The sequence below is a fragment of the Cyprinodon variegatus genome, unplaced genomic scaffold (genome assembly GCF_000732505.1).
Source record: "Cyprinodon variegatus isolate N-32 unplaced genomic scaffold, C_variegatus-1.0 Scaffold84, whole genome shotgun sequence".
NCBI lineage: Eukaryota > Metazoa > Chordata > Actinopteri > Cyprinodontiformes > Cyprinodontidae > Cyprinodon > Cyprinodon variegatus.
In genome coordinates this window covers 849,825-868,468 of record NW_015150537.1, presented here as the reverse complement: position 1 = coordinate 868,468, position 18,644 = coordinate 849,825, and the positions used below count along the sequence as shown (strand labels likewise).

The 18,644-nt window shown below is 38.7% G+C and overlaps 1 protein-coding gene across 5 annotated transcripts; it reads left to right on the top strand.

The window, feature by feature from the left end:
- Positions 1–1,829: 1,829 nt before the first annotated feature.
- klhl3 (kelch like family member 3) lies at positions 1,830–17,670 on the top strand. 5 transcript variants are annotated; one of them, XR_001481196.1, is made up of 16 exons: positions 1,876–1,969; positions 5,008–5,166; positions 5,249–5,355; positions 5,442–5,563; positions 10,594–10,756; positions 10,851–10,960; positions 11,788–11,904; positions 11,987–12,136; positions 12,223–12,340; positions 12,554–12,751; positions 13,503–13,604; positions 13,680–13,808; positions 14,149–14,289; positions 16,084–16,227; positions 16,312–16,896; positions 16,983–17,670. XR_001481196.1 is itself a non-coding variant. In XM_015373292.1 (15 exons), the coding sequence occupies exons 1-15, from the start codon at positions 1,920–1,922 to the stop codon at positions 16,338–16,340; spliced, it is 1,815 nt and encodes a 604-aa protein (XP_015228778.1). In that variant the 5' UTR covers positions 1,830–1,919; the 3' UTR covers positions 16,341–17,670. The 5 variants fall into 5 exon arrangements, 4 of the variants coding, with proteins under 4 accessions (XP_015228778.1, XP_015228777.1, XP_015228780.1 ...); XM_015373292.1 differs by having other exon boundaries at positions 1,830–1,969; positions 5,032–5,166; positions 16,312–17,670; XM_015373291.1 differs by having other exon boundaries at positions 16,312–17,670.
- Positions 17,671–18,644: the final 974 nt, after the last annotated feature.

Here is an 18,644-nt window from a genome sequence, read left to right as displayed (position 1 = left end):
AATAAATGAATACAAAATGGATGGAAAAAAGCCATTTAACCAGTATGGGGTTAAGTTAACAAAATATGGCAAATGCAAAGTCAGTACAGATTACACTATAAAAATGTCCCCCTTCATAGATCATTATTTTACATCACAGCTGTGCGATCAATACAATATAATGACATAAACGTGTATATTTTGAAATGTGAGGAGAATTGTCAAAAGCTCCATTATTTAATTACTACAAAATATAAAATAGGTCAAATATGGAAGCTAAACCAGCAGAAAATGAGACAGTGAAAAGGAAAAAAAAGATCAAGAAATTACAGGACAATAAAAAATAAAATAAAACCCATATATAGTAATCACTATATGTTAACACTAAATTATAACCAAATGGCAGCAGGTTTTTCAGGACATTTATAGCTTGGCTCGTCTGCAGGCCTGAACTTGACTTTAAGCAAACTATTTTCATATGATAGAAGGTAGTAGCATCATATTGATGGTTTTTCTCTTGTGACCATTTAAATACTGTTGAGTTGTACTGACGCTAGAATAGTACTACTTCAACTCCCTCCAGTAAAAGTAAAAAGTAAACATCAAGTTACCCAGCAAGGAAAAGATTATAACAAGAGATGAGAATTTCTGATACATGCTGTAAGACACAACAAAGTTAAAAAGCTTTGTACATTTTCTGATATTTTAAAGACTAAAAATATAAATAATAAGAGGTGTTCAGTAACTAAGTACTAAAATAGAATAAGTCAGTTTTCTACCAACACAATGAGCAAAAGAGGAAAATTACCCATTTTCTGTGCATATTTATTTTTTTCCATATAGTTATAGGCAGAACTTTATGTATTTTGTACTTGAGAAAAACGTAGATTGTGCACTTTTTTATTAATGGAGTTTAATCCTTAATAAAGAATGTACATACTTTTAAAACCTCCTAATAATACAGCTCAACTAATTAAAGCAAAAGAAACACTTTGCCCGTATAAAATGAATACTCTGAGTAGGTGATATAATTAAAAACAGGAGAAAGTATTAACACGCCACAGCAGAATTGAAATATAGTTCACAGTGACACACATAAGCTGCTTGTTTCTGGTACATTTTTGGCTTAGAAGACGTTTCAGTAAAGCAATTTGCAACAGGTTGAACACCCCAAATGTTCACAGAGGTAAGAGTAGCAATATTTAATATTTAGATACAAGTAAAAGCTGTAATGCAGTAAAATTACTTGCAAATATATTTATTTCCCCCCAAAAACGTTACTCAAGCTATCAATGAGTAAAAATAACTAGTTAGGACCCAACTCTGAGAGAGTTTTGTATTTGCCATAAAATCTAAACAGATTTAAAATACAACATTTCAATAATAAGCAGTTTATTTTTTTTCACTGTACAAAACAATATATTTTGTCATTTAAGCACACCTGGGTACTCATGAAAAAAAAAAAAAACTGCATTTCTGTATAAAAAAAAAGCCACAAAAGAGATCAACCAGAGTTTCATTATCCACACAAAAGTTTCACATTGGGTCAAGGTCCCATTTATAGTTTATAAAACAAAAAACATTTCACGGGATACCAGATATAGATCGTTTTAAAAAAAACTTCTTTATTATGTTATTCAGGAGAATTTATATTTTCATAATATTTTCTATTTCTCTGTTGTAAGTTTTTAATGATTAATTTTAATTTATTTCCAGAAAACAATTTGAATAGCTTATTTTCCGTCAATAATTGCTCAAAAAATATAGAACAAATAAATAAATACTTCTAAATGCGAAGTGTTAAGCAAGACCATTAATGTTCAGGTTGAGTGACTCGTCTTGCGAACATACAAGCTCTGCCTGAAAAGCAACAGCTGTGTTGCCAGAGTGACTCCTCTCGCTAATAGACGAGCTGCGCTGGATGCTCGGGCAGCGCTCTCATGCCTGCTGTGCGCTCTGACTCCGGGAGGATGGACGGTGTGTCGTTAGGGTGAGTTGGCTCAGCGCTGAGGATTATTAAGCAAAGCTGCCATTCACGCTGATTCTACATCTGCCGGAGAACATTTTAGTCCACATGACCCACATATCCAAGCCGTGCTCCCGACACCTCCTCCCGCTACAGGAACTCTAAGCTAGCTTCTTAGCTTCGGTTAGTTTGCTAGCATTGCTGACAGTTGGTGCGATGCAGTCAAATTCAAAGCAAAGTTACCACACCGATACTCGGCAAATATCACTTAAACTGAGCTGTCTCAATCATAAAATAGATCCAGATTAAAGCTGCGGTGATGTTTTATTGAAGGTAACAGCTGCTAAAAGCTCCTGTTGGCTTACAAGTTATTAAACAGCGATGCTAGGAGCTAGCCATCCTGTTGCTGCTAACAGAGGAGTGTTAGTGGCACATATTTTAAAGTTTTTGGTTTTTTTACTTAATGGCTGACATCCACTGACCACTGGTTGACAGCCTTTGGTTTTAATTCCAGCATCTTTATCACTTTAGAGCCAATAACATGATCAGAAACTCCACACACCCACATTACAATCTGCTCTCACTGCTCAACTCTGCCTGGAGGTTCAAAAGCAAACGATTCTGCAACAGCTTCATCCTTCACTTTATAAGTCTAAATATATCCCAACAATGAGGCCAATATCCACATAGAATGATCAACAGAATCTAAACGGATTATGTGTAGATCTGTTGCATGTAGATGTGGACACACAGGCATGTTTTGATGTGTAATATATACTGGCTATGTTAATTTTCATATCTTCAATTTTCAATGATGTTATCAAATCAGGGTAAATAGAAAACACGTTTTCTTTTTGGATTTCCCCCCTAATTTGTTTATATTCCCCAAAGAGTCACATTAACATCTATGTTGGCAGGATCATTGGCTAAACTGTAATTATAAAATACACTTGATGGTAAACTGACATCTGATTTTTTTTTTTAAAATCAGTTATGTGTGTAAAAGCAGTCATTAAAACTCAAAAGATGCATCGAAAATGTGTCTACATCCCAAAATCTGTGCCTATATATATAAATTAAAATTATACAAAAAAAATTACCATTATTTTAATAAACTACTAGGTCACCCCTCCCCCAAAATATCACTAAAGACATATTTGTTGGCCATTTTGCTATAAGTGGCAATAGTTAACACTTTTATTGGCCAAGATTTGGAATTAATACTCTAACTGATTAAAGTTTGACTAGATTTGATTAATAGATTGATAATCATATAGCAAAATATGCTACGATGCTGTGATGTCACATTTTAGTCCATTAACTTCAGGTAACGATTATTCAATTCATTAACTAATTGAATATTTGATAATCGTTTTTTTTTCCATAGGAATGGTTCAGCTTATTGTTTAGAGTACAAATAAACAATTTTATCTGCTGAATAGAGTGTCACTACAATAGAGCTGGTAGTGCCAAAAATAATGAAGGTCACACAATGTGCTGGATAGAATAATGACAGATTAGTACCTCGTTAAACCAGAGGGTAAATGAGATGTTAGATGAATTTTGATAATGTTTCTGCAGAGAGCCATCACAGACTTAGATCTAGGATGTCATAAGCTGTGGTGGATCTGAGCAGGTTTTTGACAGAAGGCACATCATTGATGAGCTCAGGGTTTTTCTTTATGGTTTTCATCCCAGGATGGCAGATAAGGCTACTCTGACTAATGTCTGTTGGGAATAAGGATAGACATCGATTTTAAAGTTCAAGAATGATTTTAATTATGATTCCCACGATCTAGAATCAGTGTTTCTGATTTAATCTAAAATTTTATTTAACACATTTTAATTTCATTTATTAATTACATGACTCGTAAGTTTTACAGCTTATTGATACTAGTATTATATTAAGATTTAGCTGCAAAGTTATAACTTAATGGTAAATAATAGCAACTGGAAGGACGGTGGAAATAAAAGAAAACATAGTGAAATGAATTGATCTATAAGAATAAGTTTTAGATTAAAAATTGGAAAAATTGTTTTCTTTTGTTTTTATTATAATTATTTTTTTACACAGGCAGTGTTTCAACACTGGATGATCTGAGTTTTCTTCAGAAGTACAGTCATCATCTTCAGCATCATTCAGTAGTACAGTTACAGTACTTGTTACAACTGAACAATAAAATATGGCGTGCTATGCTAGGAGGTTTAGTTATTCTACTGTAAATAATTAACGAACGTAAAGTTTGATCCTGTTTATTCTGATGTGTTTGTTCTTGGTACAAATAGCTACTTTACTTTTTATACAAGGAAATATATCATATAGACATAAATAAGGGTTGACCAGTAATCTGAAAGTTGGTGGTTTGGGTTTTTGCTTTTTGATTAGTCTTTTCTGCAGACCTAGTCTGTGTTGTTTAAAGGTCTCTATTCTGTATCTTGCTATTTGAGCATTAGCTGATGTTATAACAAACAGGACGGTGCTAATCTAGCATATAAACATCAAAATGACAGTGGTGAACTTCAACCACATTAAAAGTAGAACATCTTGTTTTGCTTGTGGAAACATTTCTTGACCTCTGCCGGATAACCTTTAACATCTAAGGACCTGATAATGTCAGTTTTTGTGGTGCAGAGGAAATTTTAACATGGCTGAAACTTCCCTGTAAGGGGCCATTTTAACTTAATAATAGAAGTTATGTAAATCCCTTTATTGTCTGGTAATGGGGAAATTAACTCTCTGCATTTGACCCATCCCCGTGAGGAGCAGTGGGCTGCCCTTGTGTGGCGCCAGGGTTGCAGTGTGGGGTTAAGGGTTTTGCTCAGGAACCCAGAGTGCAGGCTGTGGGGATTCAACCGGGTACTTGCAGCCTTCTCAGAGCACAAGCGCACTGCTCCAACCACTAGGCCAACTCTCCTCCATTAGTGAACAAAACACTTCGATTCTAAGAGTTAATTGCCTCGCCTTTTTAGTTATCAAGCCACACTAATTTTAAGTTGATTTTGAGATAATCCTACCTGTTTCTAACTTGTTGGTTCGTCCCCATCTATCTCCACTGATCCAGACACTGCCTCTCATGTCTTACCAGTCTGGTGGCCCCACCGGCCTCGCCACGTCCAAACTGCCCCACGGATTCAGAGGAGGACACGGTGAACGGAGGGATTCACACGTTCAACCAGACACACATGAGGAAAGCCTTCCAGCTGATGAACGATCTGAGGAGGTAGATACGGTTTGGAGCATATATGTTGTCGTAAGTACTGACAAACTAATAACCTGTTTCTACGCTGCTGCCTGTCCTTCAGTAAAAAGATGCTGTGTGACGTACAGCTGGTGGCGGGTAGCGTTGAAGTTCCAGCCCACCGGGTGGTCCTGGCATCCTGTAGCCCTTACTTCTGTGCCATGTTCACAGGTATTGGATTTAAGCTTTGTGTGTGCATGGGAATCTGGTTTGTAACTCTGCTGTGCAGCTGAAGGTGATTACTTGTCTGTCTGTAGGTGACATGAGCGAGAGCAAAGCCCACCAGGTGGAGATCAGGGAGGTGGACGGCCAGACTCTGAGGAAACTGGTGGACTATATTTACACAGCTGAGATAGAGGTGACAGAGGACAATGTCCAGGTGAGTAGGAGAGAAAATGTTTGCCACCTATTGTCCTCATGCAGTTTGCGTTACTTTTCAGGTCTGTTTTTAAATAGAGATGAGCAGTAAAAAGCCTCATTTTCTCTAATAATCCTCTAGGATGAATATTTACAGCCCTCTGTTTTCATCACGGCTGCTGCAAACTATTATTGATTCAGTCTATATATATATAAAAAAAATATTTTTTCTTTCAGTTTTTTCTTTTTACAATGAACATTTTCCTTTACTATAGCAAACATTAATATGGGGTAAGATAATATTCAATAAAAATGCTTGCTTAGATGCCTGAAATTATCATTTGGAGTAATGAAGAAAAGTAAGATCTGTTTTGTTCCTTGTTGTCAGCTCATACATTAATGTGACATCATAAATATATAAGTTTAATTCACCAATGTTTTAGTAAAAAGGACACATTAACAAGTGAAAAGGAAAAATATAAATACGACTACAAATAATTAGTACAGATTTGTGATTCTTTCTCATAAATTTGTACTGGTATCGTTTTAAAGTTGTAAGTTGTAAACATCTGATGTCATGTATGTATGAGTTCACAACAAGGAGCAAATTCATAACTTAAATTTCTTCACCTCTATTGACATACAGTAAAAAATGCAGACATCTACACATGCATTTTTATTGACAGTCATCTTACCCCATACAATTAAAATCATAAACTGTTTGTGTTGTTAATTTTGTTCAGAATAAATGTTTATATCGCTGAGATTTTGCCATTCTAAGCTAGCATGCACAGGCTGCAGTCAGGGATTCTCTACACACACAGAAAAAAATATATATTTTTCGCATTTTTAACAAATCAAAGAAGACTAACCATAATGGTTTCCTCTTGAGTGAAATATTGATCACAGCAAACGTTAATTGTTGCTATGTGCCATGCTAAGTAGGCACGTTAGCCCTTCTTTCTGTTGAGTTAGGATAGCGACACATTACTTTGTCCCACCTGAAATGATCACTGTTGGGATGGAGCCTTGAGGAGAGCAAGTTTATTCCAGTTTAAACCCGCCTAAAGTTTACATAGATAACTTGAGTTTGGAGGAATGGACAGAAGACTTTGACTGGAGGATATTTCTCTTTCATCTCTACACATGACTGAATGTGGGAATCTGAAATAAAACCCATCAAAGTCAGATGCTGTCTTAATTCGTGTGTAATTCTCTGTTTGTCCACATCCAGCCTCTGTTGTTAAACGTCAGTAAATGTTCAACTTTGTTTGAAGTTTGAAGAAATTGATTCATCAACCCAGATGCAGTTAGCAGGTTTAGGATGGGCCACCCTTTTGGATTTGTGGAAAAATGTACCCAGCAATCAGCCAAAGAGGGGAATTTATAGCCTCTTTAGTGTTTTCTAATATTCTTTCCAAATGTTTGGTTTAGATTTAAGAAGGATCTCTAGAGAACCAGAAATCCCAAAACCTCAATCTGTTTTTAGATTTTTGGGTTCTTATTTACAGTTTGTGTAATTAAGTCTGAAATACCTCTGGGTTAGTCAGGACTTCCTGGACGTTGAGCAGGAAGCCAGAAACTACTTCCCTGACCTCTTTCCTTTGCTTGGATATTTGTTTTGTTCAGCGCTTTCAGTCTGTGTCAGAATGACCCAAATCAAGCTGGTATTAAATGCTGCCTCCTGTTTTTTTTTTATCAGCTGAATGTTTAGTATTTACTGGATAAAATCATTTTGATAAATAATACTGACGATAAAGTATTCGTGCTTCTTTTTTTAGTTCTAAATAACAGAAAAATGTAAGGATATAAAATTTTATAATTTTCCTTCTGTTTTTTTTTTTTTGTCAACCTTTCAAACCTGCTGATTTTTATTTTCTAATTTTGGATCGTTTTTAAATTTTTTCCATATGATCAACATTAAATGTTGTCTGTGTGTTAGAAAGAAATTATCATTTAAAAAGCAGACATTATATTTGATAATTCAAAGTGTTTGGTATCTTATATTAGCAGTTTGGTACGTCTAGCTTTAATAAAACATATTTTGTGTCCCGCTGAAGATGTACAGTCGATCCTGAAATCTATAACGTTTTTAAAACACTGCCAACGTTTCGATGTTTTTGCATCTCGCAAAAAATGGTTCTCTAAAGTAACAATTTTCAAGTCTGCTGTCTTTGATCAGACCTTTAAAAGCCTTGTTGATGGTTAAAATAACATTCTTGAGTCTTAGATCAGTGACATCATCCACACTGAAGATGGGTACCTGGTAGCTCTCACATCTGTTGCGTTCACTGGTCAGAAAGATGTTGGCTTTTTGAGTTTTAGCCCAATTCAGTCTGGTTGTGGTCACCGGTCAGTTTCTTAGATATTCTCAAATATTTGACATGAATCCATATTTTATCTCTTTAGATTATTTTGTGGTTCAAGAATAAAACTTTACTTTTGATGTAGTTGGAAATATGAATATAGGTTAAAATGAAGAAGTAGTTGGTGAACAAATAGGAAAACAGTTATTATATGATGTCTAAATCTGTCTTTTTTATGGTGAGAGGCTGCAAATAAATCTGGATCTAAGGAACGTTACATCACTTTGACTCAAATTAAGTAAAAAGTGATGAGGTGACTGAAGGATGGAGGAGCAGGTAATGGCTGTGGATGAGGCCATGTTTACCTGCTGGCTTTAACTCTTAAGCTTGACTGTTGTGCTCAAGGCCCAGTATGATCCAGCAGCAGGCGGGTTCCTTCCTATTATTATCAGAGCAGGAAGCACGCAAGGCCAGAGATGGAGAGAGAGAGACAGAGAGAGAGAGAGGATATCCTTCCACTGTTTCAGCAGTGTTTTCTGCTTGGTGCTCTTGTTAATGTTTGTGTGCATTTTTAAAATGTCGCTAACATTCATAATGAGTCATTTATATCTGGTTTCTTTAACCGGAGTGTTTTACTGTTATATCTTCTCCTGTGTGTGCATTTGTGACATGGATTTTCAATTATGGTGATTTTATGCATTTAGTTTCCTACTTTCTGGAACCAAACATAGTAAAATGTTTGGTTCCAGAAAGAAAAAAAACAAAAAAAAAACAAGAAAGCTCAACCATTGTTGCATTGATTCAACTTAGTTTAATTTTAGGGAATGTGAAGCTTCAGGGCAGATGTGCAACAGTAAACACCTGTAGGATTATAGATATAATAATATCTGTTTATAGATCCGCCAACTGTTTCCAAAGTCTGTGCAAATGATAATTGGACGAAGGAAAAGTTAGCCCTGGCATTAGCTGTTATCGGATTAGCAGACATGTGCACAGCACTGGTAGTCAGACTGTGATCTAATGAGCCTGAGTCACTGATCGCACTGATGAAATGTTTGCCGATGCCTGAATAGAAAGCTTTGTCAAAGCTGTTTTCCTATTTGTTCACTAACTGCTTCTTCATTTTAACCTATATTCATATTTCCAACTATATCAAAAGTAAAGTTTTATTCTTGAACCACAAACTAACTCTAAAGAGATAAAATATGGAATTATGTCAAATATTTGAGAATATCTAAGAAACTGACCGGTGACCACAACCAGACTGAATCAGGCTAAAACTCAAAAAGCCAACATCTTTCTGACCAGTGAACGCAACAGATGTGAGAGCTACCAGGTACCCATCTTCAGTGTTGATGATGTTACTGATCTAAGACTCAAGAATGTTATTTTAACCACAATGAGGGTTTTAAAGGTCTGCTCAAAATGTATTGTTTTCTCTCGGGAGAAAAAATTCAAAAATCCTTATTTCAATAGTTTCCAGTGTATATTAATCTGCTCTTATTTCTATTTTAGAGTTCATTTTTCCAGTGCTCTTATTTCTATTTTATAGTTTATTTTTCCAGTATGTCTGTTAAACAACGCTATATATCAGAGATCCATATTTTCAGGCAGGAAGACGGCTTGTCAGAGAACATTGAAAATATAAGTACCGTATTACAGATTCCTTTCCCCCCGAGTTAGCGGATCATAAAGTAACTTTCACTGCTTGCTTGCTTGTAGATTTTACAGCAAATTATTGATTAGATCAACTTTAAGAGGAAAAACACTGATCTGTTGTTTTACTCTGAAGCCTTTACCTTCCAATGAATTTTACTTTGGGGGGGAACATCCACAAGCAGATAAAAGTGGTAAGTGCACAAGGAGAAGCAGGAAAGCAGGAGGAGAAAACATCTGTGGAAGAAAGTGCAAATCTGAGTGCATAAACAAAGATTAGATGCAGAAGAGAGTATTTGAGAGAAGTTATGTCTAAGTCCAATATCAGCTTATATCACCCTGCAGCTATAATCTTTGACATTGGTATGCTTTTGAAAAAAAAGTAGCGCTTCTTTCTAAAGTCTGTGTAACCCATTGGTTAATAATAAATGAGTCAGTTGTTCTCATACCGATTGTTGCTGACTTTTGTTTTCTCTTTGAGTAGGATCACTTGATCAAGCCTTTTCTAATATTTTAAGCTCCAAATTAAGCATTTAAAGTATTTATGATTTGTGCTGATATTGTTTCGGGTCAATGTCGGTATCATCCGTTCTTATTTTTTTCCCCCTGAAAATATAGATCTGTGATTAAACTCAGGAGTCTCTTCCATTATGTTTGTCGCTCTCTTAAATACGAAAAGTTTTTTTTCTGAATAGTAAAAAAACTAAAAAATAAAATAAATTTTGTTGTCATTTTAACACCGCACTGGTACAGAGATGTACATATTTTTATACGTAGTAACAGCTTCCACACTGAAGATTGTTATTTTGAGGGAAACCTGGTGTGGTTCGGTGCATTCAGTGATCAGCAGCATCATCATCAATGAGGCTAAAAACCAGAAGATTTAAGCCAGACTGGGAGCCCGTCTCTGGTTTAAGGTTCAAAAGTTGGTAGTTTGGTTATGTTTAACAAAATAGCATCAGGCTAATGATGCTGGCTGAATGAAGCTTCTGCAGAAGACCAGTAAAGGTATTTTCTATAGTCCTGGAACTAGTCTTCAAAGGTGACATGGAGCCTGGATGCCACAGTCTAACCTCTGCTTTACCTCCAGGTTCTCCTGCCAGCAGCCAGCCTCCTACAGCTGATGGACGTTCGTCAGGTCTGCTGTGAGTTCCTGCAGTCACAGCTTCATCCCACCAACTGTCTGGGCATCCGAGCCTTTGCTGACCTGCACACCTGCACGCAGCTTCTCAGCCAGGCCCATGCGTACGCTGGTAAGGAAAAGGATCTATGAAGTCTGTGCAATAACCCTGCATGTGTCACTCAGCTTACTAGCTGCCTGTAACTTGGTGTTTTTATGCATCTCAGAGCAGCATTTCTCTGAGGTGGTGCAGGGCGAGGAGTTCCTGGGTCTGTCTCTACAGCAGGTGTCCAGCCTGATCTCCAGTGACCAACTCACAGTCTCCACTGAGGAAAAGGTTTGGAGCAACTGGTTTAGTACTCTGTGGTTTCAGTCTCTCTGATTCAAGGTGTTCAAGTATAAAGCCGGGCATACACTGATTTTTTGTGTGTGCCCTTTTTGGCCCGATACTCCAGTCGTGCAAGAATATTTCAAGCGTCGTGCAGTATACAGGAGGTAAGGAGGGGCGATTAGCCTCTCACGACCACCTCCCGTCAGGAATCGTAAGGTCATGAAGAACATGCTTTGTTCGCTGTGAACTTTTAAACCCTGTGGTTTTGTTGTACAGTTTGAGCTGTAGCCGTGTGCAATGAGTGTATGCCCAGCTTTAAAGGTTAAGTTTGAAATCAGTTCAATATATTTAATTCTATATAGCCCTATTGTCTGGTGCTTTAATTAGGCCAGGATATGATGTCATCTTTTACCAGATTCTTCCTTTGATTTTCCTTTTTCCACAACAAACTGTTTGAACGTAAGAGCAGGAAAGCAGATTCTGGTTTAGTTCAGTTTGGATGCAAAGTAATCAGAAGGTCGGAGGACAGGAACTGATCCAGACAGACTTCTCAGCAGGAGGGTTCTTCCGTTGTTTCGCTGGAGCAACTTAACCTTCCTTCAGGTGAAGATTTCATGTAAATGGAGTTGATTGGTGAGGGACAGCAATCTGAAGCAAACATTCAGCTCCTTTATCATGTTGATCGCTGCCTGCAGGGTCGTTAATCACATTATACTCTGAAAGACCACGCCTGTATTGTAGCAGAAAAGTGAGTGATGGAGATGCTAACTGCTGTATTTCAAAGTCTCCGTTCGTCCTCTGAATCTGAATCCCCCCCTCATCCCTCTCCCCAGGTGTTTGAGGCGATGATATCTTGGATCAAATACGACAAACCGACTCGTCTGGAGTACATGCCCAAACTGATGGAGCACGTCAGACTCCCACTGCTGTCCAGGGATTACCTCGTCAAGGTAAGCCAGGCCTATCCTCCATCTTTGCTTGGTTTATCATGTAAAAGTGACATTTTCCTTGGAATCTGTTCCTGGTTTTCAGATTGTTGAGGAAGAAGCCTTAATAAAGAACAACAACACCTGCAAAGACTTTCTCATCGAAGCAATGAAGTATCACCTGCTGCCGGCCGACCAGCGCCACCTCATCAAGACGGACCGAACACGACCGCGGACTCCTGTCAGCATCCCCAAGGTGCAGGACCAGGCCGCCGGGCAAGACGGATCAACTTCTTTTTTTTGCACATTAGTTCTGCAGAGCTGAATCGTGGTTCTGTACAGGTGATGATTGTGGTGGGGGGTCAGGCTCCTAAAGCCATCCGCGGCGTCGAGTGTTACGACTTCCAGGAAGATCGCTGGTACCAGGTTGCTGATCTGCCTTCCAGACGCTGCCGGGCAGGTCAGTACGGGATCAGCAGAGCTTCTGCTGCTGATCCTTCTGCTCACATATGACCTCCTCACATTGAATCTTTGGATCCATTCAGATCCAACTCTGTTCAACTTCCAACCATCTAGCTGCTGATCGGACGCACTGCCATTCTGTTCATGATTTAGTCCCAGGCATCCAAAACCGGACAAGTTAGCAGATCATCCTCCGGTTGTGTCTCCGCAGGCGTGGTTTCCATGGCGGGCCGAGTGTACGCGGTGGGCGGGTTCAACAGTTCGCTGCGGGAGCGGACCGTAGACGTTTACGACGGAGCGAGGGACCAGTGGAGCGCCGCGGCAAGCATGCAGGAGAGACGCAGCACACTGGGAGCAGCTGTTCTGGGAGACCTGCTGTACGCTGTGGGAGGCTTTAATGGAAGTATAGGTACATGTGACACAGAACCGCTGAAGGTTGAGAAACCAGACATGTTTTTAACTAATTTCCTCCGTAAATTAGAATAAACCGCCAATATTAGATCAACCGTTTTTATAGCAATGTACATTAGGGGGTCAAATAAATGAAACAGCACAAAGTTTAGATTTCCTCTGGAGGTGGGTGGTTTCTATAACATTAATTATTTGATTATAATGATAAAAGACAGATGTTGTATTTTCCAGCCTGAACTGATGTGAAGGAGAATTCTAAATGTATTGAAGCTCTACCTGAAAACTGCTTCGCTTCCAGTAATAGGAGTGAGAACAGCTGAAGTTAGGTTTCAGGCCACCGTCACAGACGGACTGAAGTGAAGGCTCTGATCGCATATTGGCATCCTGCTTCCACCGCTGCTCTGCAGCTCAGACCGATCCGATCCACACAACCTTTTATCGTTTAGCTGTTGATATTTAACAGTAAAAGGACTTTTTAATTAGACCCTTTAACCCTTTCCAGGCATTTATCATAATGAAATGATTACAGTGATTGATATGAAAGCCACCCATCCCAGGAGGAACTATGAGCAAGGGGCAGAATCAGAATCAAATTGAGACTGGAGGATTTTAACAAAGTAAAGTTTGATTCCTTATCTTCAAAGGTATTCCAGGTGGGGGGAACCTAAAGTAGAATATTTATTTCTGGAGAATGTTTCCAGGACACTAAAAGTAGAGAATTGTTCTGATTTCTGGTTGTTTCTACTCAGGTCTGTCGACTGTTGAAGTTTACAATCAAAAAACCAACGAGTGGACATACGTGACCTCTATGAACACCAGACGCAGCAGCGTGGGTGTCGGCGTAGTCGACGGTAAGAGCTGCCTGTTATATGAACAAAAAAAAAAAACGTAGATTATTTAACCAACATCAGTGTGTGTGTTTGAAGGTAAACTGTACGCAGTGGGAGGTTACGACGGCGCTTCACGTCAGTGTCTCAGCACAGTGGAAGAATACGACCCAGTCTCCGATCAGTGGTGCTATGTGGCTGATATGAGCACACGGAGAAGTGGAGCAGGTGCGCACGCACGCATCCACCCACATACCCCAACACACACTATAGACAGACAAACCGGAGGTAGCCTTCATCCCCAAAAAAGTTTATTTTATTTTTTATAAGGCGGAGTGAGTCTAAAGCAGCTTCTTATAGATAGAATCAAGTGTTGCTCAGTCTGTAACTTCATTTGATGTGAGACAACAGCACCCCCTAATGGACAGCCTGAAGTTTTTAGCAACCATTAGCAGTTGATGTTTTTATAGTTGCTTAAAAAAAATAAATATTTTTTAACTCAAAAGGTGGAGCTATGATATTGATTATCAGAGCGTCAGAGTTATGCAAGCATTTTGTCTTTCTGTAGGTGTGGGGGTCCTGGGCGGCCTGCTCTACGCAGCAGGCGGACATGATGGTCCTCTGGTGAGGAAGAGCGTGGAGGTGTACGACCCCCAGAGCAACGTGTGGAGGCTGGTCAGCGACATGAACATGTGTCGCAGAAATGCAGGTAGGACGATGACCACAGATCCACCATTACTCCCCTACAGCCGCAGAGATCTTGGTGTTCATTGGCTGGCAGAGAAAGGAAGAACATCAGTGGGTTCAGGTTTAGGCCATCATCACCATGAATCTACTTCAATCTAACTCATCCATTGTCTCTCTGGCTGGATGCTTTTTATCCTACATGGTTTGTGGAAAACTGCTAACAGATCTTCTGTGGATCTCTGCTGCTCCTCCAGAGATACCAGGGTCCTCCTGCTCTGCCTGCTGGGTTCCTTGGTCTTCATGATGCTGATTGTTCTCTAAAGAACGTCTGAGACCAGAACCAGAACATTGGCACTTAGACTGTTATTACACTAAACTCTTCTGGACTCTTCTGGTTACAGATTAACTTCTGAAAGCAGAGTCTTTGAGGGAAGGAGTGTTGCATATGGTTGGATGCTACACTCTTCTCATCTTATACCTACTTGTGTTATTTAAAAGAAAATATCAGTAAAACATATTTTAGATTCTGGTTTGACCTGAAAAAGACTTAGACAGATCTTATTTTGTAGTTTTGTACGCACAAGTGTATAGAAAAATACATTTCTTTAAGAATAGCTCTCTAGACTTCTTAATTTTTTTTTACAGTGCAGCCTTGATAAAGGTAAGCAGCAGTGATAAACACTGATGAAAAAAAGTGATGTAAACATACGACTGTATAAGTTAGTGTTCCAACATTCAGGGCTATTTTTTTTTAACCCATTTTGGAAAAAATGTGAATAGGTTCTGGTTCCTTTTATTGAAAGTGATCTTCATCAGAGTTTGTATTGATTCAGATTGATTTCAGAGTAAGATCTACATTTTTGAGCCAAATATAAAGATATCAGTTTGCAAATTGTTTTGTTTTGCGAAATTTCTATATTATTCATAATTACTGGAATTTAGTGAGAACACGCAATCCCTTCCCGTTACCAACTCTCTGCACCAACCAGACTCTCTTCCTCCACATTTCTACACAATTGACTTGTGCAACTGAACAGATCAGGATCTGCTTTATTTCTATAAGCACTGCAGTCAGTGTGACATGGAAAACCATCAGATTGGAGATTTAAAAAGTGGAACTCAACCACTGTGAGCCAGGCTTTATTTAAATCTGCTGCAGTTTTTGGTGTTAACATATTCAGTAACCTGGTTCCATCTCCAACCTCCAGTTTCATTTAAAAATCCTGGAAAAGGCAGTCCAGCCCACATTAATTCCCCCTCTCCTCCATCTTTATAAACTGTTCCAGTCTGGCTTCTTCTCCTTACAGCACTGAAACCACTATAATTAAAATAACTAATGACCTTTGCTTCTCCTTCCTCCTCCTACATAGAATGGCTCCTATCTGTTTCCCCTAAACTGTTTCCCATCACATCGCTCTGGTTACACTCAGTTCATGCGGTTATAAAACATTCTCATCCATCTGTTCTTTTTTTCTGGTGTCCCTCATGGTTCTGTTCTGGGCCCTTTACTTTATATTACCCCCACCCCCCTCTGCTAGATCTTATGTTCTTCAGATTTGTTGCGATGCAGATGACCATTCCTTCAAAACTACCTCCATCTGTGATTGCCCTCAGGAAATCAAATCCTGGTTTACCTTCAACTTTCTTAAACTCAAACACGATAAAACAGGTTTACTCACTTGCACAAGTGGTCTGCTTGACCGCCTCTATTGGACTAGATGTAAAGACAGCTGCTTTAGATAAAGTGTTCAAAATAGTGTTGAGTCATGCTTTCATATTAGCTCTAGTTAATCAGTTAAACTGTTGAATCCTGCAGGTGTTTGTGCCATAAACGGGCTGCTGTATGTGATCGGAGGAGATGATGGTTCCTGTAACCTCTCCTCTGTGGAGTTTTATAATCCAGTCACCGATAAATGGAGCCTTATTCCCACCAACATGAGCAATGGCCGCAGCTATGCCGGTACGTCAGAGCATCAGTGTCCCAAAGAGAGCCTGGACTTAAAACCTGAACTAACATGAGCTTTTTTTTCCCTTGCTTCCTCAGGGGTCGCAGTGATCGACAAGCCGCTATGACCCCGGCTCGTCCCACAGCAGAGTCCGATTCACAGAGACCCTAACTGATGATTCCACTGAGAGCCTCCATGTTTAGCAAACCTGCTGCTGGTCAGAACAGTTTCTATTGGAGTTCAGGGACATTTGAAGAAACTGTTGCTCTGGGTGAGAACCCCGCAGGCCCGGGACCATGGGTTCAGAAGAACTTCCAGTCAGACGTTTTCAAATGCAAAACAGATCAGCAGCCAGGAATACACTGCACAGAAAAAACAAACTGACATAAATGCACTAAACAGAGACGGTTCTTCACTTGAACAGTGGTTCTGTTCGTCTGCGTTCCGTTTCTGACCTTGGCAACAGACCAGCAGACTCTGGAAACTGGCAATAATCTGTGAGATTTGCTAATCTTACCATAAATGGAGGAAAATCAGCTCATGGTGACGATTTGTCGGTGAAATCAGAACCAATCAGTGTTTGACTGGTGCGGCTGGTTCTGATGTCCGACTCGCTTCAGCTGTCCGCAGTATTAGTCCTCAGCCTGAACGCCTGAAACCCAGAAAGCTGCAATATAAAGAATGTAAAAAAAAAAGGAAAAAGAAAAATATGTAGATTTTGTATTTTTTTTCAAAGATTTGTTTTTAATTTTGACTCTTTTGGCTTCAGATAAGCTGGTGGGACTTACCAGAAAACACTACTGATGTTCTGATTCTGTGCACTGAACGCAAACCTCTGCGCATCTCTTCCAACCTGCCAACAAGCTGCTTCACCTTCACATTTTAGAGGCCATAAACTCATGACAAACTTTGTGGGACGTGCCAGTCACAGAGGAAACATTGAAGGTCGGCATGGGAAGGAGCTGCACTAAAAAACATCTGGAAGGGTTTCATGTCCATGACAGATGTTTGGGACTTTATTTATTGACTTCTGAGCTCTTCTGTCACGGTTTGTCTTCACGCTGTTAAATAGGCGAATGTGCCACTTCTTTCTGGATGTAACAAATCCTAAAAGATGGAAATTCTGTTTACTGGACTGGATTTTAATGTGTTGATAAAAAGCACATAGTTTAATGTAACCATGTTGTCTTAGATGTCGTGACCTTAACTGATCAAGCATTTAGATTCATTCTAGTTGCTTCAGTGGGATCTATGTCTTTGCTTATTTGAAACAATTCTGGGTTTATTTTATGGCTCCAGTTCTGTTCTTCTTCAGGTGGGAAGTAGGTAGGACTGCTGCCCTCACCAGGTAGAACAGAGGAACTACCGATCTGGTGCTCTACTGACCTGCTGGAATGTGACTCCGTTGAACTTTTTTCATTTTAAGGTTGAGCATTAGTGAAATAATCTTTACAAAATAAAACAGGAAATATGCAATTTACACTAACGATATGACTTTAAAGCACACAGGTTTTCTACCGTTGGCACCACTGATAGATCAGTCCCAGACGGATATCAGAAAAAAACTTCTAAAGATCTTTAAGTGAAAATATTATGAAATGTTTCATTGTTATGTGATAAAGTGACCAGATGAATTTGTTTTTTTTTTCTTCTTCACAATGCAGTTGCTCTATTTTTAATCTAAACCATAAATTTGTGAACAAACTGTTTGATATCATGTTTTTTTTCAGACTAAAGTGAAACTGTTGCAAGTTGATTACGTATAACTATCAACTCCTCTTTCAGTTTTTATGTCTGTTACTCCGAATATATATCAACTAATGGTTCATTGGACAACCTGGGATAATCACTGATATTAAATATTTATCGTATAAAGTTCAGGAAATATTTTAGATTGTTCTTTAAACAAAAATATTTAAATGTGTTTTTGTTTTTTTTCTTAATGACATTTGCGCAGTTCTATAAAGATTTTATTTATAATAAAGGAAAGTTTGCTAAAAAGTGCAGGCCTGAAGAGTTTCGTTGAAAAAAATTCAAATGAGTCAGAATATTTTATTTTTCTTTAAATGAGCCATGGATGCAGATGTCGCTGTTTGGGAAACAACAGAGGCCTTTGTTTCCATAGACATTAATAGAGGGCGTGCCGACAGAGCGGCCATCTTGGGTCAGACCGAGCTGTTGTCAGAAACTATACGCATCAATGTATACTAATCTTACATTATGACTTTAAAAACTTTGAATCCATTGAACTCTTAACAGATTTCCAGATAAATTAGCTGACTGAAAACAAGAATGTGTAATGGATGACATGGGAGCAACTGATTGATTTCATTTTCTGCTTTAGTAAAAATTATTTTTGTATTGACAGTTGGCAAACTTTCAGAGCTAATTCTCAGGATGGGCAATTTTTGGTCTGCCTATGTGTGCACAA

Bases quoted from the DNA above. Each gene is read 5' to 3' on its own strand.
- klhl3 (XM_015373291.1), top strand. From the start codon at position 1,920: ATGCCTGCTGTGCGCTCTGACTCCGGGAGGATGGACGGTGTGTCGTTA. The intron at 5,356-5,441 runs GTATTGGATTTA...GTCTGTCTGTAG, and splicing joins CTTCTGTGCCATGTTCACAG to GTGACATGAGCGAGAGCAAA. The intron at 12,137-12,222 runs GTGCAGGACCAG...GGTTCTGTACAG, and splicing joins CTCCTGTCAGCATCCCCAAG to GTGATGATTGTGGTGGGGGG.